Below are 24,947 nucleotides of genomic sequence, written 5' to 3'. Positions count from 1 at the left end.
CGGGCTCCTATGGGAACCGAACTCCGCCCACGACTTCACCTGCAGACTCCGCCCGGGCTCCCACGGGAGCCGGACTCCGCCCACGGTTCCAGCTGCAGGTAAACTTCATCCGGACTCCTACGGGAGCCAAACTTTGTCTCTGACTCTAAGTGCAGGTAAGCTTCGTCTGGACTCCTACGAGAGCCGGACCTCGCCTACGACTTCAGCTACAGGTAAACTTCATCCGGACTCCTACGGGAGCCGGACTTTGTCCCTGACTCTAAGTGCAGGTAAGCTTCATCCGGACTCCTACAGGAGCCGAACCTCACCCGCGACGTCACCTGCAGACTCCGCCCGGGCTCCTACGGGAGCCAGACTCCGACCACGGTTCCAGCTGCAGGTAAACTTCGTCCAGACTCCTACGGGAGCCAGACTTTGTCCCTGACTTTAAGTGCCGGTAAGCTTCGTCCGGACTCCTATGGGAGCCGGACTTCGTCCTTGATTCCAATTGCGGGTGGACTCCATCCGAGTTCCTGTGGGAGCCGGACTTCGCCTCCAACTTCAACTGAAAGAAGACTCCGTTCGGGCTCCTGTGAGAGCCGGACTCCCAGCTCCTCCCAGACAGGTAGCTAGCCACCTCTCTCCGTTAGACACCCCAGTCGAACTCCGACCGATAGGCCATTACCCCCTGGCAGGCCGCAGCAACGGCCACGACTCTGCTCCACTTCCTGCGATGGATCCCGTGCGGCCCCATCACTCTCTGGCAGGCCGTAATGATGGCCACGATCCTGCTCCACTTCCTGTGATGGATACCGCACGATTCTTCCATTCTCTGGCAAGTCGCGACAACGGACGCCGCTCCGCTCCCCGTGGCGGACTCCACGTGGCACGCCCCGGTGATAGCCACGGGTCCACTCCACTACTCTCCGCAACAAACTTTCCCTGACTCTGGGCGGCCCACTGTCAGACGGTTACAGACATCGCTATCAGTTTGTTGCCCCCTCCGCCTATAAAAGAGGGGACCCCAGATATGTTATTCTCTAAGCTCTCATTTTTATCTAGAAACTCTGCTAAAATTTTTGTTCGAGCGCTCCATTCTTGTTGAGGCAGAGAACTGACTTGAGCGTTGGAGGGTCTTGCCGGAGCAACCCCACCTCCGGTTTAGACTTCTTTTGCAGGTCCCGACGGCGACCGCGACTCCAGCTTCTCCGGTGCAAGCAGATTTTTGCACCAACAGAAAGAGAACTACAGGATTTTATTTTTTTACACAAGAAATGTAGTATTCATAAAATTTTCTATTAAGCAATTCATTCTTATACTCTCTATTCGTGAAGCTAAGTATGTAGCAGCATTATCCCTTTTTTCTCATGTTACTTGGCTAAAGAGGCCACTCAAGGAGATTCATGCTCCACAATATGAAGCTACCAAAATTTATACTGATAGCAAGTTTGCTATTGATTTGGCTAAGAATCTAGTATACCATGAAAGGAGCAAGCATATTAGTATTTGCTTCCATTCAATTCGAGAACATATGAAGGAAAAGGAGACTGAAGTTTTATACTTCAAGTCTCATAATCAAGAGGTCGGCATCTTACCAAACTTCTCAATGTAGATCACTTCTACAAACTCAAGACCTTTCTTGAAGTGATCAATAGAAGAAATTCAATTAAGTTAGCTAGGGTTGTTGGATGGTTAAACTTAATTCTATTATGTTACATTTTGAGAAAACCTAATTTTGTTATGTTATATTTTGGGACTCCTATTTGGTAAATATAAATTTGGAATTTGGTGTAGTAGGAGTATCTTGGGAGTCCCACTAAATATAATAAATGCATGGATTTTTTTTTAAGTGGCGCGAGTAAGTCAAGAAGTCATGCCATTGATTATTTGACCCTTAGGTGCTATATATTATCATATTTTGTGAAGGGAATAGTCTAAAAGCAATCGTTAAGTCAATATTTAAAGCCATGATCTACAAATTCTATTTATTGGAGGCATATTTTAGATAAAGTTGTTGAGTGTCTCTTAGAGTTCCAAGCAGCCATTTCGTTTAGGTTTTCACATAGTGACATTTAGAGTCTTATATTGTATCTCTTGGGTCATAGGGATGTATTTACATAAAGGGTATTTAAAGGATCATATCGTTAGTATAAACCTTTATACTCGGTCATTTTAGGTGTGGCCAAAAATTGAATAAAAAATATTAGTGAGTGTGATCTCCTTTAACCTCTCCTACATTCCACCTCAAATATTAAAAAAGACTGACTGAGTATTCTATTTTGCTTCCATTACCACCAATACTAATTCTTATCCAGAACTTGTAGGCCATATGTTTCAGTTTGTTCTTTTGTTCATATTTATGATTTGCGAGGCACATGCACAAATTTTGCTGCATGAAACTGCAATCATAAAAGCATTATTTTTATCATTTTAAATATGTATCGGAAGAGCTATATATACCACCAAAAGAGTTACATCTGAAGCACACAAAGCTGGTTGAAATATGCCAATCTTATGTTGCAGCTTTGCCTTTTTGTGAAGCCATGCTCGGTTCCTTACTAATGCACATAACTTCCTATTTCAAGAGGAATTATTGGTTGGAACCGGTCCGCAAGCTCAGCGGTGGATCAGGCATCTTCATTTCATTTGGAGACGTGAAGCTTTGACAGAAGATAAAGGCAACTTGAAGAAAGGAGGATAGAAGCAGCAAAGCAGAAAAGGTCGTTGGGGGTAGATATTGTCACTTTCTTGCTCTTATCAAACAACCCAACCAATAGGGCCATCACTATGACATGCCCCACCTTTGTCTTCAACTCATTGACAGATTGTATTTCTAGCCACTTCGGTCGTTCCTGCCAATACAAAATCACTGAACTGGTTCACATGTATGCCAAAAAAACATACATGTTTAGACTAACATGTTTGTCAAATAAAGTTAAATGATTGATCATACAAATGTTTCGACTAAAATTTGACAATAAGAGACAAACCTGAAGTTTGAACAAGCCAAGGAGGTTTGATCCGTAGGATGTTGTTTTTGCAACGTCGAAATTGCTGATGAACAGCTCATAGAGACCCATTCCAAAGACAAGCATTACTGTTCCTATAAGATAGGTATCTGGAAGTGAAACAAAAGCATTGAGCTATTGGTCAGTTCTATGGTCTATATAAAAACACCATTCTACATTTGGAAACTCATATCAGCTAATGTGTCATCAGTTGTTTTCCTAGACAAACAAAGCCGTTTGCCATGCTTTACGAGGTCTAGTATAGGATTCTCGATAAATGAGGTCCAAACCATGGATTTCTTTTCACAATGTATGACCGTATATAATATATTATATTTTAATTTTATCCAACCGTGGTCATGAATACATGCAACAACATAGTCAAATAATGTGATCTGGTGAGATTATGAACCCTTCAGGCTGCATCAAATTTCCAGCCACACACAGGCAACTCAAAGAGCCAGGAAAATCTGTTGTGCAAGACTTGCACATTTAAGTTTTGTTCTTCATAGTTTTAGAACATTGGCACCCATCGCAAATATACATCATAGAAAAATCACAACTCATAGGACAATAAAATCACACTATCTTCATTCAAGCAGCTTGATAAGTTATAAACACTGCCATATGAGATATCCATAGATATCTACGGCAGCGAAGCTAGTCCACTTCAATTTGTTTATGATATGTGAATGGAGAAAATTCTCATCTGGCTTAGAATTCATTTGCCTTTGAATGAAATCAGCTTACCAATAGCTTCAACTAGCATGAAAATAGCTCTCCCACCACTTATGAAATAGTCTGCAAAGGAATTTATCACGTATACACAACCCTGCACAAATCAGTGGTTGTAATATAATGCTCATTAACTTACATCCTTCGCTTTGATTGCAATGACTACTATTTTATGCAAGAATATAGAAAGAAGGAAATACATAAAAGTGAGTCAATTGAGCAAAAATATCATGGCTTGTGCATACAACTTAAGGGACCTGATAATTTTAGCTGCAGCGCTTTAGAACAAGCACCAATATTAAGCTTTGCGCAATGATCCCATCTTTGAGATATTAACTTAAAAGAAACTTATCTAATTATCTAAATCAGAAAGACATATGCATCTCTAAATGATTGCTTTCATGTCTTTAGTGCAAATACATGAGTATCAATAACAATACCAAATGCCCCACTGTAGTTATTGTATACATACATATTGCATCAAGGCTATGGGGCGAGCTGATGCAGTGATGAGAGCACATCGGTTGGGATGTCGGGGTGTCACAAGGTGACCTGCAAAAGAAGTCCACCATGCCGGAGAGAGATGCTTCAGTGGGGGATCCTCTGATGTCTAAGTCAGCCAGAGCTTGAACATAGTAGAAGAGAGAGAGAGTAATGTTAAGTATGCTTTTGGCTTTTTGTGAGCATACCTTTTGGAGGTCCCCTTATTTCTTTTTTTATAAAGAGGTGCCGGAGTTTGCTCTGCCGAGATCTACAGGCTATTAGGATAGAGAGTCCACCCACTAACTAGGTTGTTAGTCGTGGGTATCTGATGTAGCCACATTTCAAAAGTTTGTTGGAAGATTTCAACTAATTGCTCACATAGCATAATAGGTCATTTGACCAAGTTCAGGCAGTGGCTAGGGAGTTGTTCCAAAAAGATCTACATCTAAGCAAATTTGACGAACCTTGTCTATAGTGGTTGATGAGATACCGACCCAGAGATCAGTGGGAGATCGGATTGGCGTTGGTTGCAGGATTTCATTCCCATTGTCAGTGATATATTGACCTAGGGGTCGGCGGTGCTCCAAGCTAGGGATCAAATGGAAGCCAATAAGATGGTCCCATTCTAATACTTCATGATGGATTTGATGGAGCTCGTTGTCGTCGCCCACATTGGCACTTTCTGTCAGTCTAGGATTTTTAAGGATGAGACCTAAGGACATCAGTTGAGATGGTATGACCCCATAAAACTTGCCCCATACTTTCGAGTTTGAAATGATCCCTTTGGGTGAAGGGAGTGGTCCTTAAAGCTTGTCTGAGTTGGCGAATCTATAGTATTGGGTCTCTAGAAGAATTGTTGCATCACTTCATGGGATCCAGTCTAGATTTGACGAGTTGCTTTGCATATTGTGCTTTAATCATTTTGAAGAGATTTGGCACTTCATGAATCCTAGAGCATTTATGAGGGATTGATGGCTTGAAGCAGGTTATTATTTTAGTTTTGAGGGGCTAAGAATCATCGGTCACTGCTTGATTTCTCAGAGATGATTAAATGCCCTGTGTTGTTTCCAAGGGAGTTAATCATTGGGAGCCACCCTTGAGCCTATTGTAATTCACCATATGGCAGGTTGTGAGCAATTTCAAGGCATCCTTTGAGGGCTGCCCACGGGATCAAAGGGGCATGAACACCATCGCTCTAGAGATGAATGCATGGCATGCCCCAACTACTTGAGGGTCACATCTGCACTATTCTGAGTTTGTGTAAGTGGAAAATTTATTTGATGGAATTCTACCTTCTTTTCTTCTTTTCGATGGCCATGGAACCATCAACATGGTGAGAGAAGCAGGTGTAAAGAAGAAGATGGCTACATTCCACAGGGAGCCTTCATCCAAAAGGGCGAGAAGTATTGAACTAAGAAGTTTTCCTACTGCTATCTTGGGGTTGTCTCATGTTCCTTCACCAAGTCAAAATCCAACCTCTTCTAGGGCCTAGGGTGAGTCCTTTGTCTAGCAACAGTGGCAGGACTTTTGACTCTTCTTTATGGATTTCTGGTGTGGTCCAGGACCACTGTAGCAAGAAATTCAAGGCCTTGGTGGATTATGAGGAGGTGATTGCTGATCTCGCCGCTATCGCTTTTATCCAAAGCTTTGAGGATTGCAAAGCTTGTGGGAAGTAGATGGTCCTAAAGTTGGACCTGCAGTGTCTCCTTCCCAGCAACAGTGATGAGGAAGTAATGGCTATTTTTTTGGATGAGGATTAGATCCTCATCCATTTTGTATTTGCTTTTCTAATGCCTGGGCACCTCTCTGTAAAAACATATTAAGGTAATGAAAAGTAAATTATATTTACTTTACCTAAGTGTTCGTGTGCTTGATGTTTGGTTTGCTAGAGTCTGTCTTCAAGGTTTTTGTCCAGTAATTGGTTGACATTTGACCTTGTGGCTTGTCGTCGGATCATTTTTGAGAGATTCAATTATAGAGATCCTAACTTAGGCCAGGATATCTCTCTATAGTCGATGTGGATCCCTGAAGTTTATCCTAACTTGGTTGAGTGGGACCTGCTATATCCTCAGATCAATTTCGAGGATCTCATTTGTTGAACTGCTTAACTGATGTTTGAAGGTCTCAGCCTAAGCCAACATATATCTATTTGTATTTTTTTAAAGTTTCATCAGGCATCGAACTTCCTAGATTCCCAATATAAACCTTTAATGCTGACTTGCCGATGTAGATTCATTGATGTCTCTTTTAGCATCAGGCAGATTCACTCGAGTCGAAGACTTTGATTGTTTCTTCAAAATAATTCTAAAGATCTCATTCATAGAGGTCCTAACTTGGGTCAGAATATCTCCCTATTATCATTGGATTGTTGTTGACTAATATTTGAAGATCTTAGCTTTTGCTAAGATATCTTTGAGGTTCATTTGTGGAGATCCTAACTTGGGTTAGGACATCCCCTTATCATCGATGCATTGCTAACTGGTATTTTGGAGGTCTTAGCATAAGCCAAGATATCTTCGAGGATCGATTTACTGATCCAATTGTCAAAGTTCAATCTGAGGTCTAAATATCCCCTGATTTGCTGTCGTCATATTTGCTGAGACTAAGATATCTCTAAAAACTTGTGCATCGAAGGGTTGCATTCCCTAAACATTTAATGTTTGTCACTTTCCTAGACATTTATTGTTGGTCACTTTCCAATAGTGATGGCCTATTGAAAAGGATAGCTGAAGCTTTGATTCTCAAGAGGTGTGGTCTTCTAGGCCTTTCACATGACGACACCCATCGCATATTCAAAAAGGGTGGTTGGAGGTGCTCGGGCTTAGTTCCCCTATAAATGGGACTCCACCATGAGGCTAGAACCACTCTGGTTGTCTCCCTTATCACTGCCTTGCTGGCATTTGTGAGATTGTTGCCGCATGCTTCTGACCAAAGAAGTCTTTCTATATCTCCATCCAGGCATAGTATGCTTCAAAGAAACATGCTATTGGGTGATCTCACTTGGCATGGGAGGTATTGAAAAACTTCGTCACTCAACCACCTATGCTGCAGTGATGGGCGTCAAGGATTGCTTCTACATTAGGCCCCATGAAAGGGTCTTGGACCTTTCTAGAGGACGGTTTTGGCCCCCCAATGAGCATGGCCTTCTGACTCTCCCTGGAGATGCATCGTGAAGGCAAACAGGCTTCCGAAGATGATAGGGACCATATCATCATGTCCTATATCTTTTATTGAAAACTGCACCATTTAGCTGTTTGGCTCATGTTCTAAACTTGTGTCCTTTTCTTTCTCCTTTCACTATAATAGACTTCATCTGATTGATGTCACTTTTGCAACAAGCTTGCACAAGACTTGAATAAAATATCTTTTGGTCTTGCTAGTCCAATGTCAGCTTTAAAATGCTGCTACTTTTTGTTCCAAGAGATCTTCTATGTGACATTTTTTGGAGTGGAGCGAGGTGGTCGAGTGGGGTTCTTGGAGGGTTATCTCCTCTTGTTGTCATCTTCGATCAATTTCGATGATTGATCTTAGTTAAACCCTCTCATAAGCCATTTTAACAAGGAACTTATATGGAATTTGAAGAGGCATAAATTTATTGACAAGGACAAAATGATTACACTTCTTACTGATAGTACATCCCAAGATTTTTGGAGTTCCACGTTCGAGGGATCTGAGTGCCATTGAGGGTCTCTAGCCTATATGCTCTAGGTTGGATGATTTAGTTATCCAATATGGTCTTTCTTAATTCGGAGCTAACTTGCCTTATTTCGTGGGCCTGGACACTTTAGCTCGTCTCACAACAAGATCCCTAAGTCGAAAGGTTTTTGCTTTAACTCAGGCTTTATAGTAATAAGCTACCCATTGTTGGTATGATGCCATCCTAATCCGAGCTTTTTCTCTCTTATTTCTTCAAGCAAATCTAATCTTGTTTGAAGTCAGTTGGAATTCTCTTGCTCATTGTAGAGCTTGAGTCTAGTCGACGGTATCACTATCTTGATAGATATGACAACTTTAGCCTTAAAGGCGAGGTTAAAAGGAGTTTCTCTAGTTGCCATCAAGGCATAGCTCAGTAGGTCCACAGGATGCTGTAGAGTTTATCCATCCAAAGTCCTTTTGCCTGACCAAGTCTGATTCTTAATCCTTGCAAAATGGTGTGATTCTTCATCTCGACTTTTTTATTAGATTGTGGATATCTTATCTAGGTAAGCCTATGGTCGATGTAAAAATCTATGTAGGAGTCTTTAAATTTTTAATTGTCGAATTGGCATCCATTGTCAGTGATGATGACTCGAGGAAGTCTGAATTGGCAAATGATCAACTTCTATACAAAGTCGTAAAATTTTACCTAATCTATGCCAAGGGCTCGACTTCGACCCACTTGGTGAAGTAGTTGATTGCCACGTTGAAAAATTTCCTCTATCTGATCGCTTGTGAGAAGGATCCAAAGATGTTGATTCCTCGCATGGCGAATGGGCAAGAGATGATGATCGATATGAGCTCAATCGTAGGCCTTCTCTAGATGTTGGCATACTTTTGGCACTACTCACATTGTTTCACAAGCTCGATGGCTTCCTTTTATAGGATCGACCAGTAGTACCTCCAGTAGATGAGCTTGCAAGGAAGTGACCTACCCCACAAGTGATTGCTATAGATGCCCTCATGGACTTTTTGAAGGGCATAGTCTGCTTTAAAGGGTCATAGGCATTGGAGTAGAGGTAGGAAGAAAGATTTTTTATAGAGTCTTCCATCGAGGATCACATACCATGATACTTTTCATTTGATCACGCGAGCCTAGATGGGATCAGAAGATAGTTCTCTCTTATCCAAATAATTGATGATTGGATCTATCCAGCTCAGCTCATGTTCAATCTGAAGCACCACGGGCTCCTTAATACTCTAAATCTATGTATGTTTGATGAAGACTTACTTATTATGGTCAGTCAGCCCTAAGGTGGCAAGATAGGAGAGGGCATCAACTCGAGTATTTTTTGATCTTAGAATCTATTGAATCTCAAAAGTTCAGAAGGCTACTAATGTCTTCTTAAGTTTTTAGAAATATTTTGCCATTGTTGAACCTCAGGCTTCATATTTACCTCAGACTTGTCCAACAATGAGCTATGAATCGGTGAAGACTTTGATGTCCTTCACCCCTAGCTCTTTTATTAGATGAAATCCAACTATTAGAGCTTCATACTCAGCCTCATTATTGGGGGCTTTGAAGTCAAACCGAAGAATGTACTCTATTACAACTCCATCCAAATTAGCAAGAATCAGCCCCACTCTACATCCCTGCATGTTCGAGGCTATATCAACGTGTAGGATCTATTATGAACATATTTTGATTTCCTCAGATCTTATTAAGGATAATTTTTCCATGTTCTCAGATTATCAAGGATAGTTCCTCATCTAGAATGGTGCATTCTATGAAAAAATCAGCCAGAACTTGGATCTTTATTGTCGGTCAGGGTTGGAAGGTGATGACAAATTCTCCAAGCTCTATCCCCCATTTCATTATGCATTTAAAGGTGTCAGTCCTTCGAAAGATTACCTTCAAAGACTGATTAGTCAGGATGACCACCGAATGGACTTAAAAGTAGGATTGGAGATGCCATGTAGAAGTGATAAGTGCATAGATCATCTTCTCAATCTTGGAGTATCTAGTCTTCATCTCCCAAAGAATCTTTCTTTTGTATTATACTGGCTTTTGGATTCCTACATCCTCTCAAACTAGAACCAAACCAATAGCACTAGATGAAATATTTAGTTATAATGATAGCTACTCACCTCCCTCTAGCTTGGAGAGGAGTGGAGGGGATCCAAGAGATCCTTAAAAGTAGTTTGGCACTTGTCCATCCACTTAAAAGTCATTATCTTCTTGACCATCTTGAAGAAGGGAAGGCACTTCTTAATGGATCTGAAGATGAATTGACTGAGAGTTGCAATCAAAATGGCTAAGCTTTGGATCTCCCACTTGGTGGTCGGATGCTTCAAATTGAGAAGAGCTTGGATTTTCTTCGAGTTGGCCTCTATGCTTTGTCGAGTTACGAGAGAGCCAAGAAATCTCCCCAATATGACCCCAAAGATGCACTTGTTCAAGTTTAGTATCATTTGATGTCATTGTAACTCACTGAAAGCTTCCTAAAGGTCGGCAATATGTCAATCTGCTTCCATACTCTTGATGAGTATATCATCAATGTAGAACTCTATATTGTAGCCTATCAGATGTTGACTACCTTGTTGATGAGGCACTGATACGTTGCATCTATATTTTTCAAACTAAAAGATATCATTTTATAGCAATACAAATCTTTATCGATTATGAATGAGGTCTTCTCCTTATCTTCAAATGCCATGTGAATGTGGTTGTAGCCTAAGAAAGTATCCATGAAACTTAAGAGTTGATAACCTGAGATGGTATCAATGAGTTGGTCAATCCTTTGAAGTGAGAAGCTATCTTTTGGACAAACTTTATTGAGATCAGCATAGTCGATGTAGATCCTCTACTTATCATTGACCTTTTTGATCATGACGACATTGGAGATCTATTTCAGATATTATACTTTTTGAATAAGTCTCACCATCAACAGCTTGTTGACCTCCTCGTCGATGGCCCACATTGCTTTGGGGCGAAGCTTCTTTTCTTTTGTGGCATCGATCTATGACCTAGACTCACATATCCGATGCCGACTAGGAGAAGACATCCATGTTGGCCTGAAGGAAGGTCATCAACCGATCCTATTATTGGTTGTTAGCTGGAAATCGATCCAAATTGTTCTAATCTAAACATCCCCAAAGGGGATGGTGATGAGCTCATCAGCTGGTTCTCTTTGAGACTCGTTGGTCTTTTTTTTATCTTCTTCAATCATCAAAGCCTCCATTGGTCTCTTGCCTTTGATCGTAGTGAGGAAGCATTGACGAGCAAGTATTTGATCTCCTTGATTTCATTAACTCCTTATTGAGTTGAAAATTTGACCATCAAGTGGTATGTGAAGACAATTGCTCAGAATGCATTGAGTTCAGATCATCCTAAAATTACATTACAAGTAGAAGGCACTTAGATGATAAGAAAGATCAACTACTTAGTTCACTTTCGAGGTTTCATTCTAATGGTTACGGATAGGATGATTTCTCCTTTCACTGCTTCAGAATCTTCTAAGAATCTATCTAAGGGAGTGTTCACTCATCTTAATCGATCAATCGATAGTTTCATTTGTTGGAAGGCATTATGAAATAAGTTGTTTGCAGAGTTTTCATTATCAATAAGAACAATCTTTTTATATCATAATTTGCCATTATCATTGAAATAATGATGGCATCATCATGAGAAGTTTGAATTTCTCAAACATCATCATCAAAAAAAGAAATCAAGTTGCCAATTCTCTCTCTTTGGACTTCCGACTTAATTGCCTACCATCTCGGTACCTTCGAGACTTAAGATCACGTTGATGATACCAACCATTGGTCAGTTATTATTGTCCTCATTGGACTATGTTGAGGTGTCTCCTCAGGTGCTCGATCATGGTGGTCCCCGATGTATCTATTGAGATAGTCTTGATGGATGCGATTTTTTATCTCAGCCTTCAGTTGAAGGCATTCCTCGGTATCGTGATCATGATCATGATGAAAGTGATAGTACTTTCACTTGTTCCATCAAGTTGATGAGATCTTCAATGATTGAGGTCAGTGGAGGTACTCCTTACCCTCGATCTCCATGAAGATTTGAGCTCGAGGGACAGTCAAAGAGGTGTAATTGTTATAGCACTGAGGTGGACTCCTCGGGTATGGAGCTTTCACCAGTTGGAAGGATTCAACCTGAGCTTGGCTTGGGTGCATACTCTCCTACGCATGCTTTTTCTTGTTGGAGGTCTAACCTTCCTCTTATCGATGCATGATTCGGTCCTCTTCAGAAGGTGAGCATAGTTCCTTGGATATGTTTTGTTGAGGGAGGAGATGAGGAACTTGTTGTGGGGGTTTTGCTTCAAAGCCAACATGGTGAGGACTTCATCCAGATTGCACACTTCCAACATGGCTGCATTAAATCATGCCATATAGTCACATAAAGAATCATCCTCTTCTTGGTGGAGGGAGAAAGATTGTCTGAAGTCCTCAGACTTGATTATTTTTGAAATGAGCAACGAACTGAGTCCAAGTTGCTCGAAGGACGTAATGGGCTCTGATTGAAGTATGGAGTACCAAGTTCATGCTGCCTTCTTCAGAGTTACAAAGAAGGTGAGGTAGAGAAGGAAGTCTAAAGTATCTTAGAGCATCATGAGGACTTTGAAATCCTCCAAGTGATCCAATAGATCCATGTAGCCATCGTAGGACCCCATCATCGGTATCCTGAATTGAGCCAAGATCGATTCCTGAAGAATAGAGCGGGTGAAGGGTGGTTGGGAACTAAAGCTAAGACTTCATCATTCCCTCTGCCATCCAACTAGACCTCTACCAACCTATGCTCAATATGATGAATCTTCTACTCATAGTTCTCCTCCCTATGAGATCATTTGGGCTGAGGGGAATAGCTTGGCATCAAGCCTCTGTTAGAAAAAATAGGGGATGATCAATATTGCCTGCCATGGGTGGATCCACAGTGGGATAGTGGTCGTCAATCAGGGAAAGCTGATCAGTGCATTCCTCGAGGGGGATTCTTCGAGACTGAGGAATGGTCCCGATGGTTGTGTCGAGATGGCACCACCTAAAGAGTGAGGTGAGGTGGTTGCCATTGCTCGATGGTTTACTATAGGTGCTAGATAGCATTCATCAACACCTAGACTTGGCGGATCAAATCACCAAATTCTTGGGGGTCTACTATCATAAGCAGTTGCTTTAGCTTTATAGGCTCATGAGTGGTGGACAGCTGGGTGGGCCTACCTCGATCTCTATGAGTAGATTGCCAGTGAGAAGCGGTAGAGCTTTTATGGTGAGGGCATTCTCTCTCCAGTTGAGTTGTTGGGCCCTTCCTCTAATAGCAAATTGTTGTATTAAGGCTCTAAGATGAGTTGATGCGGTGGTGAGAGTACGTCGGTCGAGATGTTCGGGCACCATCAAGTGACCTGCAAAAGAAGTCTGCCACATCGGAGGAGGGGCACTCCGACAGGAGACCCTCCGATGCCTAAGTCTGCCAAAGCTTGAGCACAATTGGAGAGAGAGAGTGACGCTAAGTATGCTTTTGTTCTTTCACGAGCATATCTTTCAGAGGTGCCCTTATTATCTTTATATAGAGAGGTGCTGGAGTTTGTTATGCCTAGATCCCTAGGCTGTTAGGATAGGATGTCCACCCACTAACTAGGTTGTCAGTCATGGGTGTCTTACATAGCCACATTTTGAGAGTTTTTTGAAAGATTCCAATTGATTGCCTATGTGGCATAATAGGTCATTTGATTGAGTTTAGTTTATGGCCAAAGAGTCATTCTAAATCATTTGGATAGATCGAGGAACCTGATCTTTTATGATCGGCAAGATATTGACCCAGAGGTCGGTTGGAGTCCTAATCGATGTTGGTTGAAGGATTTTGTTCCCATCATCAATGATATGTAGATCTGGGGATTGGTGGCACTCTGAGCTAGGGATCAGATAGAAGCTGATGAGATGGCCTCATTCTAGTAGGTCATGATGGATTTGATGGACCTCATCATCGTCGCCCACATCGGTGCTTTTATCAGTCTAGGATTTTCAAGGATAAGTCTCAAGGACATTGGTTGAGGTAGTATGACCCTATAGCAATATATATGCTATGCTTATGCTGATGGGCATGATACTATTCTCAAAAAGAGGGCTCCTCTCCCATGTAGAAAGGAGTAATGAGGGGGCATAATACATGGAAAGAGGACATAGAAGAGGCTAGATAGAGTTCATATGATTGCAAATCTTAGGTTTAAGTAGCCTTTCTTTTGCCTTTGGTAATTCAACTTGGATTATGAAATGACCAAAAAGGGAATAAGTAACTGATCTTCCTGCAAATCTTTGAGGTAGAGGGAGATAGAATTCCAAAGATTCCTTCAAACTTTCCACACTTACTGGCACACTTACTATGTTCACTTGGTCAACTTGGGCACATTTGTCATGGATTGATTTATGGAATTTGATAGAATCCTAAAGATTGATCTATGAGATTTGTTTGGCTAGACTTATAATTATGAAGACTTATTGAATTGATTTTATAAACATAGGGAATTTGTATACATTATGTATATATATACCTTTTCACTATGCTAAATAAAATTAGGCCATTCTAATCATTTTTTCTTCATGATGTCAGAGCTTAGAGATTCCTATATCTGCACATCTCTCTATATATTTTCCTTGCTTTTGTTATCATATCTTCAAAACATATTTACTTTCTATCCTACTATATGGTCTCACTTATGTCAAACAATGAAAACTCTACCTCTTGTCTATACTATCTAAACCCAACTGATAATCTAGCTGCAGCTTTACTGTCTTATTTTTTATGGGTGATAATTATTTCATCTGGAAAAGAGCCATAAGAAATGCCCTCCTTGCCCAAAAAAATATACTTTTTTAATGATCATTGTCAAAACCTAGAAAAAAATGTAATTTCATGGTTGTTTCAGAAATTTTCAATTCTTTATCAAAAAATATCCATAATAATATTGTCTATTTAATATAGTTAAAAAAATGTAGAATGATCTTGAAGATTGATTCTCTCAAGGAAATGATATCTAGATTATCAACTTCGTCATGACATTATCTTGCATGAACAAAGGCAACAATCTGTCATGACAACTTTATCAGTCGTAAAGGTTATTAGGATGAGCTGAAAACTTACACAGCTATCCTGACATATAAAGTTGGAGCATCAAAGGAGCTTGTCACTATAATTGAGCATGAAAAAGTTCATTAATTTTTGATGGTCTTAAATGATAACTTTGTCACCATTCATACACAAATATTAGCAATGGATTCTTTTTCAAATATCAACAATGCCTATTCATTAGTTTGTCAAGAAAAAAAGCAACAAGCAATGGCCTCCTTTAACATGCCTCATGTTAAAGCAATGGCTCTCACTGCTAAAGGAGGCCAATCCAATGATGAAAAAATATGAGTAAAGATAAAAAGCAGCTTTCTTGTACTCATTATGGACTATCTGATCACATTAAAAAAACTGACTGCAATCTTGTTGTCTATCCTCCAAATTGAATAGCACGAAACTATAATTCAAATAAAGTTGGATAGCACAGTAAGCACCAATGAAATAGGCCCACAACCTAAGTGTTTTATCTTTGTGCTGCTATTGCCACTAATGTATTTCTTGTATTTACTGAGGATGCCATAGTCTCTCTTATGTCTGGATTAACTACTAGCCAATATAAACAACTTATAAGTCTCCTCAATCAAGGCAAAAAATCACCTAAGCGATATTGCAATCACTCTTCTTGAATCTGATTATTGGGTTATGGATAGTAAGGTTTTGGAGCATATGACACTTAATCTCGGTAATATGATAAATGTTATTAAGTGCCTTGACACCAAACCTATTAAACTATCTAGTAATACTTATAACCCAATCTCTCATACTGGCATGGTCTGTTTACCACCTAATATACCTCTATATGATGTTGTGTGCATCCCAAATTTTTGCTTCAACTTATTATCAATGATCAAACTAACCAATGCCTTGAATTGTGCCTATTGTGTAAATCAGGACCTTATCTCAATTAAGATGGAAGACATGCATGATGGTGCATATTACTTTGTTCAACCACCTGCATGAAAAGCATCATCGATAGTATATGGTCCTTCTTCTTCATTTGGGCATTTACGTCTTGATCACCCTTCATCAATCTGTTTATGTTCTCTTTCTGATAGTCTTTCTAATATTCCATTTGATTGCAATTTCTATTGTAAGACTTGTCATTTGACATGAAAAATTTGAAATTCATTTCCATCAAGCAATAATAGAGGTGAATATTGCTTTACTTTAATTCATTATGATATTTAGGGTGGATATCCCATACCCTCACATATTGATGCATATTATTTCTTTACTATTATTGATGTCTATTCTAAATGTACCTATGTTTATTTGATGAAACACAAATCCAAAATTTCTACCTTTTTCGAGATGTTTTGTGCTATAGTACAAACTCAATTTAATTATTCTATTAAGGTCATTGGAAATGATAATGGTTAGGAGTTCACATCCATGCATGTTATTTTTATGCAAATGGTATCATTCATCAATTAACATATATAGACATATCCCAACAAATTGGGAGTAGCTAAATGCAAACCCTATCACCTTCTTGAAGTGGCTCATGCTTTGCTTTCTAGGTCATTTACTATTATCTTTCTAGGATGCGTACATTCTTACTGTGACATATTTGATTAATTGACTCCCTACACCTATTCTTTTTAGGAAGATATTTTACGAAGTGTTGTTGAAAAGCACACCAGACTATCACCAATTATGTCTTTTTGTTTGTGATGCACATAATCGTACCAACAATTGACATAAATTTGCACCATGGGCTATTAAATGAATTTTTGTATGATATCCTTTTGGTCAAAATGGGCACCAGATTTATGATCTTGAAATTATCAATTTTTTATTCCTTATGATTCTAAATTTTATTAAACAATAATTCTCTTTAAACACAAACCTAATATGCATTCAGGTCCTATAGTTCGCCTATCCACCCCTAATTATGAAGATGTCTATGTTGTAACCACACACCCTACTTCAACTAGTGGTCACAACTAATCTATTAAACAAACCTAGACTCCAAATAGTATCTAGCTTCATTCCAATGGAACTCAAACTCATCCTTCATACCTTTGGGATTTTGTCTGCACCGTCTCTCATGATCATCATACATCTCTTAATAATCTACAATAGATCTAGGTATAGCTGATCCCATCTCCTCTTATATATCTTATTCTCATTTTTTTCTCTCATGTTTTACTTTCCTCTCGACCATCTCCTTTAATGATAAGCCTACTAGTTATTCATAGATAATTAAAGGACTCATATTGGAGAAAAGCATAACATCTAAACTAGAAGCACCAGAAAAGAATAATACATAGTCTTTGATGTCTCTTCCTCCAAGCAAAGTTTCCATGGGGTGAAAATAGACTTATAGAATCAAATAGACATTCAACAGCACTATTGAGTGATATAAAGCTCATATCATCGATAAAATATTCACATCGATTCTCAAAGTATTTATAGTTATGCTACCATCTTACTGTTGCATCGATACATGGTAGACCTTATACCAACTTGATGTCAATAATGTATTTCTTTATAGATATTTATATGAAGATGTGTATATGCTTTTACTATCAGATTTATCACAACAAAGAGAGTATCATGTTTGTAAATTATACAAGTCTATCCATAGTCTGAAATAAGCCTCATAAAACTGCTTTGAGAAGTTTACCCTCTATCATTAAAGTAGCAGACTACAAGCAATCCAATATAAATTACTCATTTTTTATACTCAATACCGATTCAAGTTCCAAAGTAGTCCTCATGTATGTTGATGATATTATCATGACTGATAGTAATTTTTAACAAATTATTACACTCAAGCAGTTCTTATATACTCACTTTTACTAAAGGATCATGTGGGGTATTGGATCGGTTTGGATCAAAGGCAACGGAATTCAAAAATTTTTGATCCAATCCGGCATACGAAATACAGATCTAAATCAGATAAATAAAATATTTATATTAGCATATAAATATAAAATAATATTTAAATGATAGGATGATCACATCACCTGGCATAAGTAGAAGAATATGGCAATCTAATGATTAAAGTATTCGAGATTCGCTATTAAGCTGCACATGTATCCGACCTCTACAGATATTCACTTAGATCTAGTCTGAGATGCTCTCTTCTTATTCAATCCATCTACTCTTAGAGGGATCAGCAAATTCCTCGATCAAATCCAAATCTGATCTCTGACAAGGCTCCAATCAAAGCTAGATAGCAACCTTGTCATTCCTTGTGCAGATTTGATGGCCTTCGACACTTTGTACCCATCAAACAGCATGTCCAACACCCTTTTATGTAGAAGTACTTTAGATATCAAAAATAGAAGAGGGAGAAGGCATGGAAAGGTGGAGAGGAGGCATGAAAAAAGTTTTATCAGCTATAACCTCTTTGGTAGATCAAAAAGAATCCCTTTTTATAAGAATCTGATCAGATTATGTGCCTTAAAATAAAAGGACTCTTCTAGGTCTGCCCCACTCTGATTTCTTCCTTATTTTATCGTGCAAAATCAATGAAAAATTCAGATTGGTATGGAGATAGGATAAGATTGTTGTCATCTCATTCCAATCCTCCTCCTATTCGAATTCAAATAGTTTAAATTTAAAATTGAATTCAAATTTGAATTTGAATTCAAAAGAGACCAAATCTCTTATCCTCATCTCCTAATGGATAAGGCTTATCCCTCTTGCTCTCTCTTATCTAAATTTGGATGACTCACATGGATCAAATCCATGTGGGCATGAGCCCTCATCATGATCGAACAATATTGGGTGGCGCCAACATTTGACATCCCATAAACCCAATCTAATTAGGTCAAAATTGAACCTTGGTGAATCAAAATTTAGAACCCAATTTGAGCTTGCTTTAATTAGATTACATCCTATCTAATAGAATATTCAAATCAAGTAGAAGAAAATGGGTTTAACTATATGCTAGTATGGCTTCCTTAAATCCAAAGTTAAGACTCAGTTTATCCTAACCCAATTAGACTACACTTAGCCCAATGTACAATCGAAGACCAAAATCCTTATTTATATGACCTCATAGATCTAATTCTATCTGATAGTGAGAGATGTTGTGATCTCTATCAACAACATCATCGAAACTCTTTTCGATAGATTAAAACTCTTTTTAATTTAGCCAATTAGAATTATCGATCATCAAAATAATTTTAATTAATCTCACAATCCACTAATGACACCTAGTAGCATATAGTGACAATCCAATAAAATTGAAAGATGAATCTCTAGATGCAGTTACAATATAATTTGATTTTTTTATCGAAAATCCCAATAGAACTAAGGTCAAGATAACTCGTCAAACATCATATCTATCATATGATAGAATCACTTGATTCAAATTCAATGTAAAATCCAATAAAAATTCTTTTCTATCTTTCACACTGCCATAGCCATGGACTTTTGGACTCAATCTCATAATTTACATAGGACTGCTCCTCCTCTATTGTGGTCGATAGATCTCATGTTGATACAAGCTAATTTCTATAATGAATATACTATAGCCAACATACACCTTAAGACTCTATATGACTAGAAAATCGAATTATGGTATAGTCAAACTACAGCACCCTCAAGATGAACTGTCAATGCACCTTAAGTTAGAGAGCTAGACACATAACTGTAGCTATGAACATGTCACTGATGAGAAGATAGATATTCTTATGACTGTTCATAAATAGTCATGCTCCGTACCCTTAGCTTAACAAGCACCTGTGTTTTCACTTCGATATCTCCACACCATAGATTCAAGACTCATGTATCCAAAGAAAGCGATCGTATACCAATCTTCTAGATATATCATCATCTCCATGATGATCCTATAACTGAAAGTAATTTATGAGTTAACTAAGATTAGCATATGTCTCAAATTCTCAACTCTTAAAAATATATGTTATTTTATCTATTAACCTAATAAACGATTCATAGATATTATTAAACATAATGTAAATAGAAATAATCTAATTTTATTAATATCAAAATCAAATTATAAACTATGTCCTAAAAGTATTTTATAAGTGTCAACCAATCTGACTTCTAGGGCATATATCTAACAAACTCCCACTTGACCTAAAGTCAATTGGCTACAAATCCTAGTCCCATCTTCTCAAAGTGTGCTTCAATCTTTTGCTAGCTTAATAGCTTCGATAATAGATCAACCATATTATCAGCAGTGTTGACTCTCTTCACCTTAATGTATCCTTTCTTAAGGTAATTATGGATGAGGTGGAACTGCCGCTCAATATATTTAGATTTCTGATGAGACCTCAGCTCCTTAGCTAGAGCTATAGTGCCATTATCATTATTGTAGAGAGGGATGGTATCTGATGGCATCACTTTAAGTTCTGCAACAAATTTTTTGAACCTGAATGCCTCCTTTGCAGCCTTCGATGCATCAATCGATGTGTTCTGCTTTCATGATGGAGTCTGCAATCACAATCTATTTGGAACTCTTTTAGCTGATAGCATCATCATTGCACAAGAAAATGCTTTTCGATGTCGACTTTTGATCATCGATATTAGATATGAAGTCTGAATCAGCATACCTTTGCACTTTTAGTTCTCCATTCTCAAAGATCAAAAATATATTCTTGGTCCTTCTTAAGTACTTAAGGATATACTTCGTAGAAGTCTAGTATTCTTTTTCTGGATTCGACTGATATCTACTTGTGACACTCATAGCATAAGCGATATCAGGTCGTGTATAAAACATGACATACATGAGGCTCCCTATAGCTGAAGCATAAAGGATCTTGCTCATACGTTCAATCTTTTCTGGTGTATTGGGGCACATCTTTTTAGAGAGATATATGCCATATCTTCAGTATACATCTTCTATGAAAGTCCCAGCATCCTCTTAGATCTATCTATGTAGACCTTTATCCCCAAAATGAAGGATGCCTCTCTTAAGTCTTTCATAGAAAACTCTTTAGATAATCAAACCTTGACCGAGGTCAACATAAAAATATCATTCCCAATCAGAAAAATATCATTCACGTATAACACAAAAAAAATGACAACACTCCCACTAATCTTTTTAAATATACACGACTCCTCTTCATTCTTAATGAAACCAAACTATTTGATTATATCATTGAATCAAACATTTCAGCTTTGAGATACTTACTTTAGTTTATAAATGGATCTTTATAGTTTATAAACCTTATGATCACCATCACTGTAAGTAAAACTAAACGATTGTTCCATATAGATATCTTTCTCAAAATATCTATTCAGAAAAGCTATTTTCACATCCATTTGCTATATTTTGTAATCGAAATATACTGCAACAGTAAGCAATATATGGATAGATTTAAGTATGGCTACAGATGAGAATATTTTTTGATAATCAATGCCTTCGTGTTGATTATACTCTTTTGTCACGAGCCTAGTCTTAAATATCTCTATCTTTTTATCTGTACCTATATTTCTCTTGAAGATCCATTTATATCTGTTAGGATTTGATGCATTAAGATTCAATCCATATTGAGCCACAGCGAGGTTCGTGATAAAAAATAGAGTCCAACGAGATTAAGATCACTCAAAATAGAGCTTGGACGGAGGAGATACGAGCTTTTGAAGTTGACACGAAAATTGAGATGGCGGAGGATGACTGGCGATCCAGGCGGGCGGGCGGCCCAGCCCACGTGCGGGCGCGCGCGATGCACGACCTGGGCCCAGGCACCCGACGCAGGCACGGCCCAGGCCCACTCGTGTGGGCCGGCCCAGGCCCAAGCATCGCTTGGTCTGATTTTCCCTGGTCCACCATGGATCTGGCAGTCCACAGTCGGGTCTGTGGATCACAGACCCATTTTCCTGTCATTTCGCACGGTCCACGGCACTATTCCATAGACCGATCATGATTGGATGGCCCAAGGATGTCTCGATCATGATCCGACGGTTAGGGAAGGATTTTGGGCCTGTTTAGGAGATCTAAACCTAATCTAATTAGGTTTAAGCCCTCTAAAAGGGTCTGTATAGTGCTCAAAGGGGTTGTGTGTCATTTTGGCTTAGTTTTCTCACAAAAAATGAGGCGCTATGTCTCGTCGCACGAAAACCAGAGGTCGTAAAGCCGAGAAGAGAGAGAGAGGTGTGAGGTCGCTGAGAGAGGAGCAGGGCTCTTGGATAGCAGACGCCAGGCATTTCAGGGGTTCAGGGGGGTCTTCCAAGAGAGAGAGCTTTTGTGAGGGAGAACTTTCTGTGAGGAAGAATTGGGTGTATAAGGGTTGAGGGAGAGATCTCGTCTTGTAAAATTTTTTTTTCATAGTGAAGTTTGCATGTCCCATGGAGGCGAGCCCTTTTGTGACTGATCCACGTATTTTGATTATTTTTATTTTATTTCTTCTTTCTTTCTGCTGCATCACATGGTACTGAAAAGGTCCTGAAAGGTGGTGTCCTGGCCAGACATCCACCCAGACATCGCATGGTACTGAAAGGGTCTAGACTTAGTTTAAGTGTATTGACTCAGTTTCTAACTTCATTGTCTCTAACCACTTCTCGGAGTCGATGTCCGATATCATCTCATTATAGGTCTTGAGGTCGTCTTTATGTATCTTATTTTTTATGAAGAATATTTTCTCTATATCCTCTGAGATAATATCTAAGTATCTCTCAGGAGGATGAAAAATCCTACTAGACTTATGAGATGGAGAAAGAAGTGAGTGGATCGGCTTGACGAATAGGTTCCTTAGGTTCCAAGGCTCACTACTCTTCGAAGATTTTTTGAGCCTAATCCATCTTTCCATACCTCCATCTTGAATAAACTATTTTTCAAAAAAGACAGCATGTCGACTCATAATCATATTGTAGTCTTCCGAAAGATAGAAATAATATCCGAATGATTCTTTGGGATATCCAATAAAATAAGCTCTAAGCAACCTAGTTTCTAACTTATCTGTCTGTGGTCGTTTGATATAGACCGAACAACTCCAAATCTTGAGATGACTCAGACTCGACTTCTTATCGTATTATATCTCATATGGTGTGATAGAAATAATTTTAGATGAAACTCTATTCAGTATATATATGGCAGTTAAAATACAATATCCCTAAAGAAAATCAAGAAGGTCTATGAAACTCATTATGGGATGGACCATATCTAATAAGATTTGATTTCTCCATTTTGAAATTTCATTGAGTTGAGGCATTCTAAATGGAGTCCACTGTGAAATAATTTCATGTTCCTTGAGATAATTCAAAAATTCTTCACTAAGATAATTACCTTCTCGATTTGATCGAAAAGCCTTAACGAGCTTTTTGTTTTATTTTGTCTACTTTATGTCTAAATTCTTTGAACTTTTCAAAAGTCTCAAACTTATGATGCATAAGGTACACATACCATACTATGAAAAATCATCAATAAAGATAATAAAGTAAACAAACTTTCTCGGACTGACAAATCGAATAGGCCGCAAATATCAGAATGCACCAAAGCAAGTAACTCTATAATCCTTTTCCTATATCCCACAAAGGATAGCTTGATTATTTTATCTTGAAAGCATGATTCACAGACTGGATATGACTTGAAAGTCAACGGACTTAATAATCCAATTTTCTCCAATCTATTAATCTTATCTTCTGCAATGTGACCTAGTCTTAAATACCATAAGTACTTTTCATTTACATTATCTCTAAGATATTTGGAACCTATAGCATTCAAATTTTGTTCGACATAATGAACAAAAACATCAATATATAATTGAAAAAGATCATTGATAAGGAAACTATTTTCAACTTTATTATTTTTTAAATAAATAGTGTAATGGTCCTTAAAGAAACTAATTACATAGTTTTTCTGTGTTAAATAAGATACAGAAATCAAATTTCTGCTCGCAGCAGGTACAAAGTAATAGTTTTTAAAAATCAAAATATTCTTTGATGGTAATCGCAGAGAATATATTTTCACGACCATAGTAGTAACTTTTGCTCTGTTTCTAACATGTAGGATCATTTCTTGATCTCTTAGCCTCCTATCCTCAAGATCCTACAAAAAAATGCATAAATGAGTACTAGATCTAGAGTCAAGCATCCAACTGGATGCAAAAGAAACTATCAGATTTATTTCTATGATGAGCATATCTCCAGAAGGTCCATCTTTCTTCTTTATGGGATGTAAACACATGGTACCTCTATACATTATAAGAGAATCCATCGATTGGATAAGAGAGAGAGATTAATCTCTGCTTCCTCTTATGATCAGACGATCTGGTGATAAACCCATTTCAAGTACTTGGTTACTCAGATAATAAACTAGATCTATGCATATATCATATATATCAATAAGATCTAGTCTACCACATGCTAAATTTTAATCTAAAATAATTTTAGATCTAACTAAACATGCAATATTTAGATCTAATATAAATATTTTTGGATTTGACCATAACTTCATATCACATCTGAATAAGATCCAATCCAATTTAGATCTATGATTCAAATAACCTAACTCTGATATCAGTTAAAGGATCCTATGGCACACTCGATCGATTCGGATCAGAGGCAGCAAAATTTAAAATTTTTTGATCCGATGTTGCATGCTAGATATAGATCTAAATCAGATAAATAAAATATTTATATCAGCATATAAATATAAACCATCATGCAAATGATAGGATGATCACATCACCTTACATAGATAGAAAAACACCGTAGTCTGATGATCAGAGTATCCGAGGTTCGCTATTGAGCCACGCACATGCGCAGTCTCTATAGGTATCCACTTGGGCCTAGTCTGAGATGCTCTCTCCTTCTTCAATTCATCTACTCCTAGATGGATTAGCAAGCTCCTCGATCAAATTCGAATCTGATCTTCGATAGGGCTTCGATCGAAGCTAGATCACAGTCTTCTCATTCCTTGTGCAGATTTGATGGCCTTAGACACTTCGAACCCATGAAACGGCATGTCCAGCATCCTTAGATGTAGAAGTGCTTTAGATATCAGAGATAAAAGAGAGAGGAGGTATGGAAAAGAGGAAAGGAGGTAT

General features: G+C 38.4%; 1 protein-coding gene across 2 annotated transcripts in view; it reads right to left on the bottom strand.

The window, feature by feature from the left end:
- Nucleotides 1-2,379: 2,379 nt before the first annotated feature.
- The window catches only part of LOC105032544 (uncharacterized), a 28,843-nt gene continuing 6,275 nt past the window's right edge, over nt 2,380-24,947 (bottom strand). The window contains exons 3-5 of one of the 2 annotated variants that reach the window (XM_019846326.3): nt 3,738-3,819; nt 2,970-3,097; nt 2,380-2,831 (exon numbers count right to left, since the gene is read on the bottom strand). In XM_019846326.3, the coding sequence (XP_019701885.1) occupies nt 2,622-2,831; nt 2,970-3,097; nt 3,738-3,819 (420 nt within the window). In that variant the 3' untranslated portion in view covers nt 2,380-2,621. Of the gene's footprint in view, nt 2,854-2,969; nt 3,098-3,737; nt 3,820-24,947 lie in introns of both variants that reach the window. The other variant, XM_019846327.3, reaches the window with a different exon arrangement.

This window comes from Elaeis guineensis, chromosome 12 (assembly GCF_000442705.2).
Source record: "Elaeis guineensis isolate ETL-2024a chromosome 12, EG11, whole genome shotgun sequence".
NCBI lineage: Eukaryota > Viridiplantae > Streptophyta > Magnoliopsida > Arecales > Arecaceae > Elaeis > Elaeis guineensis.
Note: the sequence above shows the minus strand (reverse complement) of the source record. Positions and strands in the feature narration are given on the sequence as shown.